Source organism: Kuraishia capsulata, genomic scaffold (assembly GCF_000576695.1).
Source record: "Kuraishia capsulata CBS 1993 genomic scaffold, Kuraishia_capsulata_scaffold_1, whole genome shotgun sequence".
NCBI classification, from domain to species: Eukaryota; Fungi; Ascomycota; class Pichiomycetes; order Pichiales; family Pichiaceae; genus Kuraishia; species Kuraishia capsulata.
Window position 1 is genome coordinate 656,534 of NW_019172950.1, and position 14,045 is coordinate 670,578.

At 46.2% G+C, this 14,045-nt stretch overlaps 4 protein-coding genes across 4 annotated transcripts; 2 read left to right on the forward strand and 2 right to left on the reverse strand.

Moving 5' to 3' along the window:
- Positions 1-2,440: 2,440 nt before the first annotated feature.
- KUCA_T00000352001 (uncharacterized protein) lies at positions 2,441-5,578 on the forward strand (the record flags this gene model as incomplete). Its single annotated transcript, XM_022604883.1, has 1 exon — positions 2,441-5,578. The coding sequence occupies one exon, from the start codon at positions 2,441-2,443 to the stop codon at positions 5,576-5,578; it is 3,138 nt and encodes a 1,045-aa protein (XP_022456407.1).
- A 265-nt stretch (positions 5,579-5,843) lies between these two features.
- KUCA_T00000353001 (uncharacterized protein) lies at positions 5,844-8,096 on the reverse strand (the record flags this gene model as incomplete). Its single annotated transcript, XM_022604884.1, has 1 exon — positions 5,844-8,096. The coding sequence occupies one exon, from the start codon at positions 8,094-8,096 to the stop codon at positions 5,844-5,846; it is 2,253 nt and encodes a 750-aa protein (XP_022456408.1).
- A 776-nt stretch (positions 8,097-8,872) lies between these two features.
- On the reverse strand, positions 8,873-9,496 carry KUCA_T00000354001 (uncharacterized protein; the record flags this gene model as incomplete). Its single annotated transcript, XM_022604886.1, has 1 exon — positions 8,873-9,496. The coding sequence occupies one exon, from the start codon at positions 9,494-9,496 to the stop codon at positions 8,873-8,875; it is 624 nt and encodes a 207-aa protein (XP_022456409.1).
- Positions 9,497-11,063: 1,567 nt separating this feature from the next.
- Positions 11,064-13,208, forward strand: KUCA_T00000355001 (uncharacterized protein; the record flags this gene model as incomplete). The annotated part of the gene is made up of 1 exon (XM_022604887.1): positions 11,064-13,208. One exon carries the CDS (start codon positions 11,064-11,066, stop codon positions 13,206-13,208), a length of 2,145 nt encoding a protein of 714 aa, XP_022456410.1.
- Positions 13,209-14,045: the final 837 nt, after the last annotated feature.

Sequence of the window (14,045 nt, forward strand, 5' to 3'; positions counted from 1 at the left end):
CGATGAGGCCGATATCACCTCTAGGGAAACGTTAGTGGCTGAAAAAAATGGTAAAGACGTTGGATTTTCGAGGAAAGCTCAGCATATTTCGAAGGAAAACAGGAATTGCGATCGATGACATGACCAGAATCATGGAAAAGGCTAAGATGCTCTTTTCGCAATCCACAAAACTTGATATCGACGTGAAGTAGTCTCACAATTGCTTTCATTCGACCCAAGCCGGCTCTTCCACGTTGTGGCGGGGAGGAACTCCCACCTAACAAGACAAACTTACTGTGGTTCACTCATTTTTTCTAGAAAATGTGGATAGTCGTTCAGTTGCAACGGAGAAAATAACTAGCCTTCAAGGTTTAGCTATTCTTACAATAGGGATTGTTGAACAAAAGCGTTTGGAAAAAGACAGCCCGACGAACAAGGATTCGTTCGAAAGCGGATCGTTGAGTGGTTTTATAGAGATTCTTTGGGCTGGACACATCGGCGTCAGCTGTGGCTGGTGAAAACAGATAGAGCGATGAAAATGGAAGTCTTAAGTGAGGTAGAAGAAGCAAGAAGAAGCGAGAAAAAGGTAATAGAATTGTCAATTGGGGAAATCGATATTTTTGTGGTTTATAACTATAAAATTTACGTGCAGAAGCACTCAAATTCTTTCAGAAATAGTTTTTCATTCTTTCATTGACCCAAGTGTGTACACCCTTGGATGCTGAGCGCTGGCTTAACCAGCTTGATATAGCAACCGGTGCATCCGAGCTTGACCACTCGCAACCAGGTAAGCACCCTCACACCCTCCTTAGATACTTAGCAAACCCCCAAGTTCACACCCAAACCCCAAACCCTGATCGTGAACATGTGAAACAATCAATTGATTTTTCCCGTCAATGCCGTGAAATGGGAGAACTCGATGGGATCCAACGACCGGTCATCGCCACAGCCGCCGTTGGGGATGCACCGCCACACCAATTAATCATCACTAAACCAGACAATCCCGTGGTGGTGATCCAGAGGGAAGTTCGAAGAGAACATGGATCTGGTCTTTTTTTGATGTATTTTAGTAGTTCAAGGTAGGATTTTGACACCACGTATTCCGTGAATGCAAATCTGCTGTTGAAAGTTAGGTTTTACTCACGTTACTCTCAGCCTCGTCCATATCAAATGCCCGGGTCCAGCTGCCTCTTTTACCCAATGGGTGCATCCGCTCCGGGACCAGACTCCGCTGTGGTACGCACTTGTGAGACCACGGATTTCTATATATGGGAGTGATCGCTGATGGGGAAAGGAAGACACGATGCTATGATTTTTGCTTCGTAATAGATTTTGTTCGATTTAAGTAGTAAAGTTGAGTCGTCCTTTTGATATGATTGCTACGAGGCGGGTTTAGATAGCGGAGATCGAGGAGACAGAGGAGATAAAAAAGATAGTGGCAAGCGAGATAGATGGAAAATTGGGGTAACAACAATGCAAAAACTACAGTTTAAGTGGATGAGCTTGGTGCTAATTACCTGAACTGTCTATCTCGTCTTATTTTTTTGTTTATAAATATTTGCATTCTCACTTGTTATTCTGATCTGTCATTTCTGTGTCCCTGGTCGATCCGAAGCTCAAAATGGGCAGCCTTTCCACCATGTTCAATGATATCTAATTGCTGTTGAACACGCAATTGGCTCAAAAGCTTGGAAATCTGGCTTCAAAAGCATCTTTTCAAGACTCTTCTGTTCGCACAAGCCTTTCCGGTGCTGAGCGCTGTACTCTCCCATTGATTTCATCTTCCTTCGCTCATCACCTCACTCACCGTCTCTATCATTGGTTCACTATCTCACGGATTTCAAACAACCGCTGCGCTTCCGATAAAATGGGCAATCAACTTTCAAGGTTATTTTTCTGCCTGAAAGTGCAATTTTATGAAGAATTTTTGCTATTATCTTTAACAAATTTCCCGATTGTTCCACCTCATATTATTGTGCCTTTTTCTTCATTCCCTCTTTTCTGAGCCGCACACTGCACTGTAGCCTTCCAACCCATCGACCTCTTGTTCTTCCCCCTGTCTTACTCTTCGAACACCGAATTCGAAACATCTCGAAAAGACTCCATTTTTCTGCAGAAAAAAGCCACATATTCGCTTCTGACCGGCAATATATCGCTTCTCTACCCGGTTCTATATTTCGACACGTCTGATCGGTCTAGACACGTTTTTCTGACTCACCAGGTCTTCTGGGATTTTTGCCTGGCGTTTTTGCCGTTGCTGGTTATCACCAAACTTCAGACAAGGACAACTCTACCAACGCTGGCGATAATTGGCACCAAAAGGTAAGACTCCGATAGTAAAGCCTCTGACGGATACGAGCCTCTTATATTTATTTTATTTCTCCTTTTTTGGGGAAGCTTAAGTTTCTCCTTTGACTCAGTGGGGAACCGCTATCCTACATCCAAGACGAGCTAGTTTGCAATGCCTGAATCGCCGCCGCCGAACATTTCCTCGTCTTCATCGGATGAGCAGTTCCAGCGGGCCAAGTCCCATAGCCGATTGGCTGAGATTGCACACATATTTAGTGGAATTCTGAGCGGAAAGAACTCTTGTGCGAACTCCCCATCTTCGTCACCGGCGGTTTCACGACAAAACTCCACCGTGTCACTGCACAGACTGGCCAGCAAGCTTGAGGATATCCAGAGGCCGTTGACTTCATCACAGCCACGCAATTTACGAGGTATTTCTTCTGAGAAGATCACCACTTTGCGAGCATCCAGGCCAGACCCGGCCTCGGCTTCTTCGCTGGTGAAGGAAACCCATCATGTTCATCTCGAGTACGACCCAGTTAGTCGGCGCAAAGTGTTGAACACTTATGAGATTTTGAAAGATCTGGGTTCTGGTCAACACGGAAAAGTGAAACTGGCGCGTGACATTGAATCCAACCGACTGGTGGCAATCAAGATCGTGGACCGGAAAGCCAAACCGCGTTTGGGTAGACTCACAAGACCGGGTAATTCTCAGGAAGACAAAATCCGCAAGGAGATTGCCATCATGAAGAAGTGTGACCATCCCCATGTTGTGAAGTTGATCGAGGTGCTGGATGCCGAGAACTCCCGTAAGATCTACTTGGTATTGGAGTATCTTGAGAAGGGTGAGATTGAATGGCAGATCAATGATCCGAAATCTGGTGAAAAAGGGCCGTTTTTACGGTTTGCTGAGGCCCAGCAGGTATTTCGCGATGTAGTGAGCGGACTGGAGTACCTTCATTACCAGGGAATCATTCACAGGGACATTAAACCCTCGAATTTGCTTGTTTCCAAGAATAATGTTGTCAAGATATCTGATTTTGGTGTTTCTTTCTCTGCGAACCTGGATGGCCAGGATGAGTACGAGCTTGCAAAAACCGCAGGAACTCCCGCATTTCTGGCACCAGAACTGTGTCAGACTGAAGGTTATGACTACGATGTCCCTGTTACTTCCAAAATAGACATATGGGCTCTTGGTGTCACTCTTTACTGTCTTTTATTTGGCTCACTTCCTTTCAATGGCGAGTCTGAGTTTGCTCTTTTCGAGTCGATTAACAAGGATTCGCTGGATGTCCCGCCAAAATCAAAACTACGCGATCCAACCAGCGTCTCTGATCCGGAATATGAAGAGGCCAAAGATATGCTGTTGAAACTACTCGAGAAAGACCAGAATGATCGTATAGGAATTGATGATATCAAAGATCATCCGTTCTTTGCGTCGGGACTCAGTCGAACTGAATCGCGCAAGTATGCTACTGACATGCGCTCCCAAAAAATTGATGTCACAACTAAGGAGGTTGACGAAGCCGTAATAGGCATTGGTAACCGTATTAAAAGAGGAATTGCAAGCGCCCTGAAACGCGGAAATTTCAAAGCATCGCCTGTTACTTCTGCTAATAGCGGGACTCCTCTGTCTGATCACAGACTCCTGTTAGGCAGGGAGCGAAGTTCGAGCAGCGCGAGAAATGCTAAAAGTATTCTTGATTCTCCGGCGAGAGACCATTCTTTGATTCTGAGTGAAACACCCGAAATCGACTCTCCTACTCACCCTCTGGACATCGTCTCTGCTAGTCCCACAACCACAACTGCTGGACCAGGATCACCGGTTTTGCAGAGTATGAGGGATTTGCACATCCGCAAGGCTTCTTTAACGACATCAATTGACTCGTTTGGATCAGGCTCTGCAGGGCTTCACGAGACAAAACAGAACGTCGGCGGCGATATCTATCTGGGTGCGCGGGATTCGGCAGTTGCGCAACTCGCTGGCATCATGGACAAAGACGAAGATAAAAGGCGGAAGAGTGTTGATTTGTTGAACTCGCCAAAATCTGCCGAGGAGAAGACTGGACTTAGAAGAGATATTCCGACAGCGGCAGTGCCTAGTTGTGAGGCGGATGAGCTTCTAATCTCGGATCACCCCTCGTTCTTCGATTCCAGCAACCGCGTTTCGTTGCCGGTAACAGACAGCTTTGCCTCGCTTAACAGCTTTTACGATGACAAAATATACCCGGAGATAGTCTCTCCGATCAGTCCATCTGGATATGGAGCCGGAACCGGCATTGCTGGTTCAAGAAATGCAGCGTACGTTTTCAGAAAACCTTCAGTCACAAGTCCCCCTTTAGCAGCAATTGATAACACAGTCTTCAAGGACAGCTACAAGGAGGACAATGCGATTCCAAGAGGAAAACCAACCGTGCCTTCAAACAGACAGCACACGCCGCCTTGTCCAAGAGTGAAGTTTGAGCCCTCGGTGAGACCAAGCGTGTCAAGATCTGGTGAAACTGTTACTAAAAAGGCTGACACAAGCAGAGGAGGCTCGTTTTTCATCCATTCGGACGAAAGTTCCGATGACGAATCAGTTTCATCTCCGAAGGAGCCGGTGAGATCGCCTTTCAACAGAAAGGTCGACTTTTCGTCTTTCCAAGGCGGTTCTGATTCGGAAGGAAGCCAGAATAGTGACGCTAGTGAGGAGGAGGAGGACGAGTTGACGCTGGTTTTTTCTCCAAAAAGAGGTGATCCGCAGCGCCGGTTTATGAACAGAGCTATGTCTCATGAGTCAAATCTGCCCACGTTACAGACCTTTGCGAGGCAACCGGAATCGGAGGAGGCGATGAGAACGACATCTCCGTTTGCAGTGGATACTCCACCAGAGCTTCTGCATAAACTTGGATTGGAGTCCCGTCTTGAGGCACATTCGGAGTCTGCGGTGGATGCGACCACACAGAAAAGAGGTTCACGTGAGGAGCCGCAAGGAATTTCGGTTTCTCGGGAGAAAAATGCCCCAGTTCCGCCCAATGCCACCTTAGATGCACCACATCAGGCCACGAAAGTGAGCTACGTTCCTTCGCACTATCAGAATCACTACAACAAAGAGCACATGGTGATCCCGTTCCAGTCGAAAGCGTTGCATTATCATGGAAAGGGCAAGCGGATTGGAGCAGAGTCCAACATCTTGCACCAGGATGTTGTTCCTAGTCCAGAGAAGTTAAATTTGAACAACATTGACACCCATGGTGAGACGCGTCCTGAGATGACCCGAAATAATTCAATTACCATTGGAATATTGCAGTGGGATAAGGAGAGAGGTTAAAACACTCCAGACAACTGTAAAGACTGCTGATTTTACGTGATTCTTTGAAATGGTGGTACGAGCTACTTTATGAGCCAACAATCAGAAGACGCAAGTCAGCTACTCTTAATTAGTTTCTAATGAAACCACACAATGAAAATGGGCAAAAATGTTCTATTCAGCTGTACTTATGTGATTTTCAGCCAATTCAACTAATTTTAACTGTCTTTAACCAATTTCAAATGATTCCACATGGATTCAATTGATTTTATTTCTTTCCTCGTAATCATCTCCTCAACGGAGTTGTGCTTTCAACCATCAACTCAACAAGATCCTGAACGGGATTCTCACCAAAACGGGCAGTGTCAATATTGAACAACGTTTTCTTGATCGGAACATTGACCTCGGACACAACCGAAGCCAGGCTCTGCAGCACCTGTTTTCTCCCAGCAGCATCTGAAAAGCGAGTGGCTTCCAAAACACGGGCGAACTCATCAAGCGAACCAAGATTAGGAACGCCTATTTCGTCATTGAAACAACCAAGCATATCCAGCTGTCTTAACACAGTGTAGGACGAGGTTGTCGAGATGACAATCAAACGATGCCCTTCTGGAGGGCTCTTCTTGAGACGAACCATCAACGCACGCAACACGGTGCTAGCAAATCTTGGCCCAATTGGAACATAATCAATCAGTCCTTCAATATCATCAACTACCAGCACATTGAGCGGAGATTTGTAAGCGTCGCGGAACGTGTTGTCAATGAATTGGACTTTAGCTGCTTCGGACATTCCCACCATTGCGTCTGGCGAGATCAGCCTGATAAATGGGAATTCGGAAGCCAATCCAATTGCCGCAGCAAGGGCCGTTTTTCCTGAGCCTGGAGGGCCATGCATCAAGATAGAGGAAAAGTTGAAACGGTCTGATTCGCGGGCCTGTTTTATGGCTCTGGTACCGCGGTTCAAGATATCGTCGATGGCAGATGAATATTTCAAAACACCTCCTTTAGTGCATTCTTGAAGATCTTCTTCATGCACACCAAAAGCTGGTTTCACCTCCTCCAGAGCATGTATAAAATCGCTGCGTGAAACCACCATGTTGGCCAAATCGCCCGCGATATCGCCCACTGTGCCAACTTTGATATGTTGATTCAGCGCAAACGAGGAGGCACTCTTAATCAAACCTTCAATTTCAGCACCAGAGAAGTTCTTAGACATGGCTGCCAACTCGGCAATATTCACGTCACGACCGAGAGACCCGTTTTCACGCATTTTTTTGGTCTTGATTTCAAAGATCTGTTTTCTGCCGGGCTCGTCTGGAAGATGAATCTCTACTTGGACTTCAAAACGACCTGGACGGAGCAAGGCCTCGTCAATCAAGTCACGACGATTTGTCATACCGATAACAAGAATATTGTTTAGTTGGTCAACACCATCCATCTTGGAAAGCAGCTGGTTTACCACGTTATCGGCAACACCTGTTCCGTCACCTCTAGAACCTCTTTGCTTGAAGATAGAGTCCAATTCGTCAAAGATGATGATATGAAGCGACGAAGCATCACCTTTGGCTTTATATTCGGTTTCTGCATCCTTAAACAGGTTACGAATGTTCTCTTCGGAAGAACCAACGTATTTGCTAAGAATCTCCGGTCCGTTCACGATCTTTGGTTCTTTGGCATTCAACATTGTGCCAATTTTGCGCGCAATAAGAGTCTTACCAGTACCTGGTGGTCCGTAGAGAAGCAAACCCTTAACGTGCTGGATTCCCAGCTTTTCAATAAGGCCAGGAGGGAAGATCCGGGAAGCAAAAGCTCTTCTGAAGATAGAAGTGAACTCTTTATCAAGACCACCAATTCCCATATCTTCAAACTTAAAGTCAGGCCTGATGATAGCATCTGCATTTGGACGCGTACTGCTGGCTTTGAGATTAACCATTCCGTCTGGGCCCTTGAAGAAGTTGAGGCGCGTTTGCGACACCAAAATACCCTTTTTCGCAATGCTAGTCGAAGAAGGCAAATCTGCAATATCGACAACACCAAGATCTACCACCTGAATAGACTTGATCACCAACTCGAAGATCACACCCTTGAACTCAAAAAGAATAATCTGGGTAGGTTGGAAGACTTGGCTCTCGAACCGATCCACAAACGCTCTTGCGAGTTCATCTTGATCGAACTCAGTGGAATTCGCACGTTGACGGTTTCTGAAGGAGATTTCTAAGTTCATAGTGCCAAGATAAGCCTTTTTACCCGTATTTTTGAACAAATCAAAGTGTTCTACGTTCACCGCTTGGTCCACGGACCAGCCGGCCCAAAACCGCTGGTTTCCGCTGGCACCAAATGTACCCGGTAGCACGTCTGTGGAAGTCTTAGTTGAAAACACATATCGACCGTCGCAAATCACATATTCGTTGTCCTTGAAATCTTGTGGGTTGAAGGCGAGACAGTTAGTGAGGGCGATGGCGTTGCTGGGGGAGTTCTTTGCGTAGAACACCTTATTGTGGGAGCTGCGCCCAGGTCTTCCGAATCCAAGTTTCTCCATCGGAATTGCTTCTATCGGGTCAAATTCTGTTCCAAACGCAACAAAAAGTGAGCAATATGATGGAAGAACAGGAAGATCTGTTAGGAGAACAAGCCACGACATGAGACTAAGAGCAGGAGGGAGTTGTGTGTGAACCAAAATAGGAGCAGGGCTCAAACTTAAAGATTTACCAGATTCATATAAGTAGTGGGAATTACTGCATTTTCGGTTTTAATAGGGTTGTTTTACTTCTAGGAGCTCATGAGGGTACTAAGAAGTACTAGACTGTTGGGTTTGTCATATCGAATGAACCACTAAACTACCTGGTCGCGCCGAAGGCTGGTAATCGTTGATTGGGCGTACTTAAAGACAGTCAGGTCAAAGCAGTGCGAACTCAATACAAAGCTTGCAAAAATGGGATGAATCAACACCAGCTTGCAGTTTGTATGTAACCCACTGCAATTGAGCGTCTTAAATCAAATCTGCAACTGTAGTTAAATGCCTGGCAGACAGCAAATTTCAATGTACAGACGTAGCAATTACTCCCGGGCTCGTGACCTTCTCCATTACAATCTTGCATACCAGCACCTTTCTTCATGCATACATCTACCCTTTTCACATAGAAATTTTTGATCTTATTAACCGAAATTCTACTGGCAAAACCTGTACCCAACCAAATTTCGGACAAAGGACTGTTCTTGTATACAAGGTCAATCGGTGATTGCCAGTCTTCTCCAACTGATGGAAAAGCTGGTCATTTTTCAGGTTCAAGTGAGCTCAAAACCCATTATCACTGTTTACTGCTGGCCAAAGGCCTGGCCAATCTGGGAGTTCTGACCTCCGGTTTGTTGCCATTCGGTAGCAACACCCTCGAGAATAGTGAGGGCACTCAGAAGACCAATAACGGCAGAGACACTCTCACCTCTGCTACCTAAATTCTCTGAAATGGCCACCACAAGTCCAATGATGGCAGCACCAGTTGCTGCAGCAACAGGAATAATCTTGTTGAGCTCACGGGTAACCGCAACGTCTCTGTGGCCAATGAGGGCAATGTCCTGTTCCTTGAACTGTTTAGCAAGATCACGTCCAGATGAACCCGAAATTCCGGTCCAGACACGTGCAAAGAGAACAGACACAAGAACGATGAAAACACCAAAGGTGAATGGCCTGGCCAACGCAGCGAGAGCAGAAGAGCCGCTCGAGGACGAGGACAAAAAGTACAGAACTCCACCTGAAAGGTTCTGGGCGAGACCAGTGAAAGGGTCAATTTCCCAGACACCGACATAGGCAGTCTGAGGAACGCTCTTGAAGATCTGGACGAGGGTGAAGCCAAAAATGTTCAAGTTAAACAGCAAGGCGTAAGTGAAAACCAAAGGCAAGGCACCACAGTATGCCAGCTTGATTGGGTAAACAGACGCCATGGCACGCACCTTGGCTGACTTGATTGGCAGCTCAGTTCTGCAGTTGGACACATAGATAGCAGCCAAGAGCGCAATGAGAGTAATGTAGACCTGGGACAGGTTGGCGAAACTGGCTCTGGTGAAAGAGTCGTAGATGGCATTTGTAAAAGGCTTGGTACGGATGTTGCGAACAAGCTGGACAAGAGCACCCTGGGATTCCCATCCTCTTGAAGTGGCATACGAGGACAAGCCAATGATGTCACCTGCCAAACGAGAAGCGGCACCAATGCTGACGAAAGCCAGGGCACCAGGACCAAAGCCATAGCCCTTGTCCAGGACTTCCACCAAAAGCGCAGTAACAAACGTGGCAAATGAAAGCTGCAGCACGATGATAACTTTGGTCCACACTGATGCCGACAGTCCAGTAGCTGGCTCGTAGTAGCCAGCCAATACCAGCAGCACTGAATAAATAATAGCCAAAACCACTGAGGTCAGCTTCTGCAAAGACTGGAATAGTTCTCTATCGGAACGAAGCTCGAAGTTGACCTTCACCAATCTAAGACCGGCAAGTGCCTGCCACAGAAAAGCAGAAGTGATCACTGGCAAGACACCAAACTCGAGCAGGGAACCTGCAAAACCACCGAAGGGGAGTCTTAGCCACGAGAAAGGATCCGCAACTGTATCCTGCTTGACTCCGTAAAGCGGAAGTCCGGTTAGCAAGAAGATTGCAGCTGAAAAAACGGTCCACAGCACTTTTTCATCAAAGGTGAGTCTTTCGTACGGCAGCTCAACCTCGACGAGGAGGGGCACAAAAGGTTTGACCAAATCCAACAAACGAACTGGGGGAATTAGTATGCATAAAGTAGATGAACCCTGTGATGGAGATTTCAAGGGCCAAAAAACCGAAAAAACCCGCACTCGAATAACTGCTCTTGTTGATGAGATATCACCAATACAGCGTGCGAGCTATGCGAGAGCCTTCAAGAAGCGACCGCTTATGCGGTGTTCCCACGGCAAAAATCACCACTTACAACCACTCATATTGAAACAATCCCAAATAGAACACTCGGGAAATTTGCTACACTAAATAGCAAGAGGGCGGAGAGATAATGATCTGGACGTCCATGTAAGGTCAACGTCGGTGAACGATTGTTCGTTATCGAAAAATGGTAGTTCATCAACCAATTAGGTGGCGCACGGCTAGCAGTGTTTGTTTACATGTCCCAGTACATTGGGGTTACACAATGCTTGTTGTGATAAAAGTTCTTAGTTGTCCACGCAGTATTTTTTTCCTTGAGTTAAGTTTAACTTTCTGATTGTTTAAAGATCACAGCAGTTCTCATATTTGTGTGTGATTTGCCTAGTCTGCGTTGTTTGGTTGAGTGTTGTCTAAGCATCCGATTGGGCCTGTTTCCTCGAAGTTGTCCGCTTTCCTGTTATCTCTAGTCTGGACTTAGCTTGGACAGTTCTTTTTGAAGCATTTGCCTTTGAATTTGAGCCTCGTTTGCCTACAACAGCTCTCATTTTGCACTTACATTTCTGGTTGTTCACATAGCGTCCCTTGGTTGTCTTCATCTGCTTTTCCGTCATGTCACTTCCGTCAACCCCACGCCGAAAATCTTTGGGAGGCTCAGTCCCTCAACGCGGAATACTTAAACGTTTAAATGACGAAAACCATACAATATCATTGGACCCGCACTCGATGGCAAAGAAACGTGTTTCTTTCAAAAGCGAAGCATCGGTGCTGCAAATTAGAGAAAACCATGCTTCTCCTAAGTCGCCGGTGCCTTCAATGAGATCTCCTATTCGGTCGCCCGGTCTGTTTCCGAACTTTCAGGGTCGGATTTCGTTTGGGTTAACAGCTCCTTCACGTTTCGAGATATACCAGGATCGCCAAAAGAGCCAGGAGCCAACCAGCGAGGATGACGTTCTAGATCTATTCTACGAGGAGGGTGAGATTGCCCAGTTAAGAAAAAAGAATGATGATGCCGACTCTGAAGTTGAGATGGAGATTTCTAGTGATGATCAAATGGAATTTACTGAGCCATTGAAACCAGGTGATCTGCCTGTTTTGGTAGAATCATCTGAGACCGTTCAGGCCGATCCTCAGGATGAGGATATGGAGCTGACACAGCCATTGAATTTGATGCAGTTGAAAAATGAAGCACAAGAAGAGGAAAAAGCTCAACCGATGGAGCTAACTCAGGTTTTTAACAGACCATTGGATCCAGTCGAAGATCAGGTTGAACAGCTAATGGAATTTACAAAGCCAGTAAGGCCGGTAGTCTTTACCAAGCCGGTGCAATTCAAGAGACTGATGGAGAATAGTCCGCTGAGGTTGACACAGTCTTCAGAACTAGCTGACTTGGAGAATAGCCAGAGCAAACCGATGGAATTGACCCAACCTATTAAGCCTTTGGAACTAGAGGAGTCTCTTGAAACCAGTCAGCCGATGGAATTGACCCAGCCCCTCGAGGCTAGTCTTCCCTTACATTCAGCGAAGTCCGAGCAGCTGAACCAGAGCCAACCAAAGGAATCCACCCACCCTTTGGAAACAGAACTAGAACCGGAACTGGAACTTTCACAAGCGCCGATGGATTTCACACAACCTCTTCAAAGCTCAACCAGAATGTCATACACACCATCAACACCGGCCCAAAGTTTTATGAAACTCCAACCAGAGATAGAAGACTCACAGGAAGCAGACGAATCCATTATCGAAGCAGACTACGAGCCCACAGAGACGTTTGAGTTCTTCAAGGAGGTCGGAATTGATTTCAGAGAGAACATCTCTCCGTTTGAGCCTCGGTTCAAGCCAGAGCATAGAGATGCTCCCCAGGAGGATGACTTTGCCAAAGCAATTCCTAGAATGCCAGAACTGCTGTTGGTAATGTATGAGTTGCTTCAAATGATCAACACCATTCAGGACAGAAAAAGTCTGCTTGTGGAGGAAGAAGCCCGCTTGACAAAACACAACACGAAGCTAATGAGGGACTATCGTCTAAGCGACAGGCAAACACAGAAGCAGTTGCGGTCGATGTTTTTGAATACTCGTGATGTCAAGAAACACAATGCGGGACTAGAGTTTTACCAGTTCAAGAACATTAACCTTGAGTCCATCGAGAAAGATCTCGGCGATTATAACGATACAATTACGTTACGTGCCGAGGATGCAGCTTTGCAGTCGAGTAAGCTTGCAGATGATAATGAGCGAATTAGAATCAAGATCCATGAGATGAAATCGAGAGTTGCCAATCTCAAAGCTGCAAAAATGACACCGGTGGAGTTTGCAGACCTCAAGCACGGTTTGGCAAATCGCACTGAGGAATTAATCTCGTTACAAGCAAAGGCTGCGGAACTGAATTTACAGAAACAAGCTTTAGAGTCCAGTTCCAAGACAACAGAATCCCTAGTCGAACAAATTTGTCTGGAAAACGAAGCTATCGCACACAGGATCCTGCAAAACCAGGATGTCAAGGCCTCAAAGATAAGGTATGCACTCGTCGAACATCTTTCAAATCTGAGGCTGACCAAGGCTGATAAGAAGACCCCAGATAGCAGAGTCGTATCTGTTCAGGGGCTGGGGTTCGAGACCCAAGTTGAGATGACATCACTGCAGAGCCTGGAGGAGTTCCAACGCAATGCGTATGGTGAACAGAAGAGGTTGGTAGCCGAGAAACTGGCAAAGTTATACGGACATGACAAGGATTTGACTAATTTGAGGATGGCTTGAAAACTACTCGAAAACTCCTATATATTACCCAACTCACACTATTAGGCACCGCCCAATGTCTAAATCTATGATAGCCTTCCTACGCTTAGTCTTGTAAAGGTAGTGCACACTCAATCTAAAAAAAGGGGGTTAATGCATTTCATTGGTTAGTCCCGATATCAAAGACCCTTCTATGCCTGCATTATTATTCTTCTCTTTCGGGCTTTTGTTTGCTCTTCATTGGAATGTGGGCAGAGCCCGTGATCTAGACAAAAATGATGGGATCACGTAACTTAGCAATGTGTATGTTCCCAAGCGTAAAATAATAGGCCATGGATTTTCCTGAAGCCCGTTTTTATCAAAGATGGCCTAAAATTTATTCAGCCCGGTCATCTCGAGGCATGTGTGATCCATCGTAAACCTGCATCGCCGGGCCCCGCCAGACCCAAGCGGACTTACCCGGATGGGCCAGCGGCCGGCCTTGAGCGGCGAACATTCTTCGGAAGGAAGGCATGACACATTGGGATTATTTGAAGTCAGCTGAATAAAATTTTTCATTTTTCCCAGCAGAAACATCACGAATTCACTGTACAATGACAGTTGGCTGTGTGACCGTGTGACCTCTCCTCGTAAAAATTCTACGACTTACCAAAGCTCGCCCGCTTGCTTACCTCAATGAGGTACCCAATTGCTTTCTCATCCGATTTTATCACTTCAAAAGAAGGTTATCCTTCTATCGTGCAGGGACGTGCATACACCATTATGTGAGTAGAGCACCGCCACAAACTGCTATGACGATCGTCACTTGGGTCCGGAGGTGGACAGGTGAGGGGATTCGAAATCAGCAAGAAAGTGATC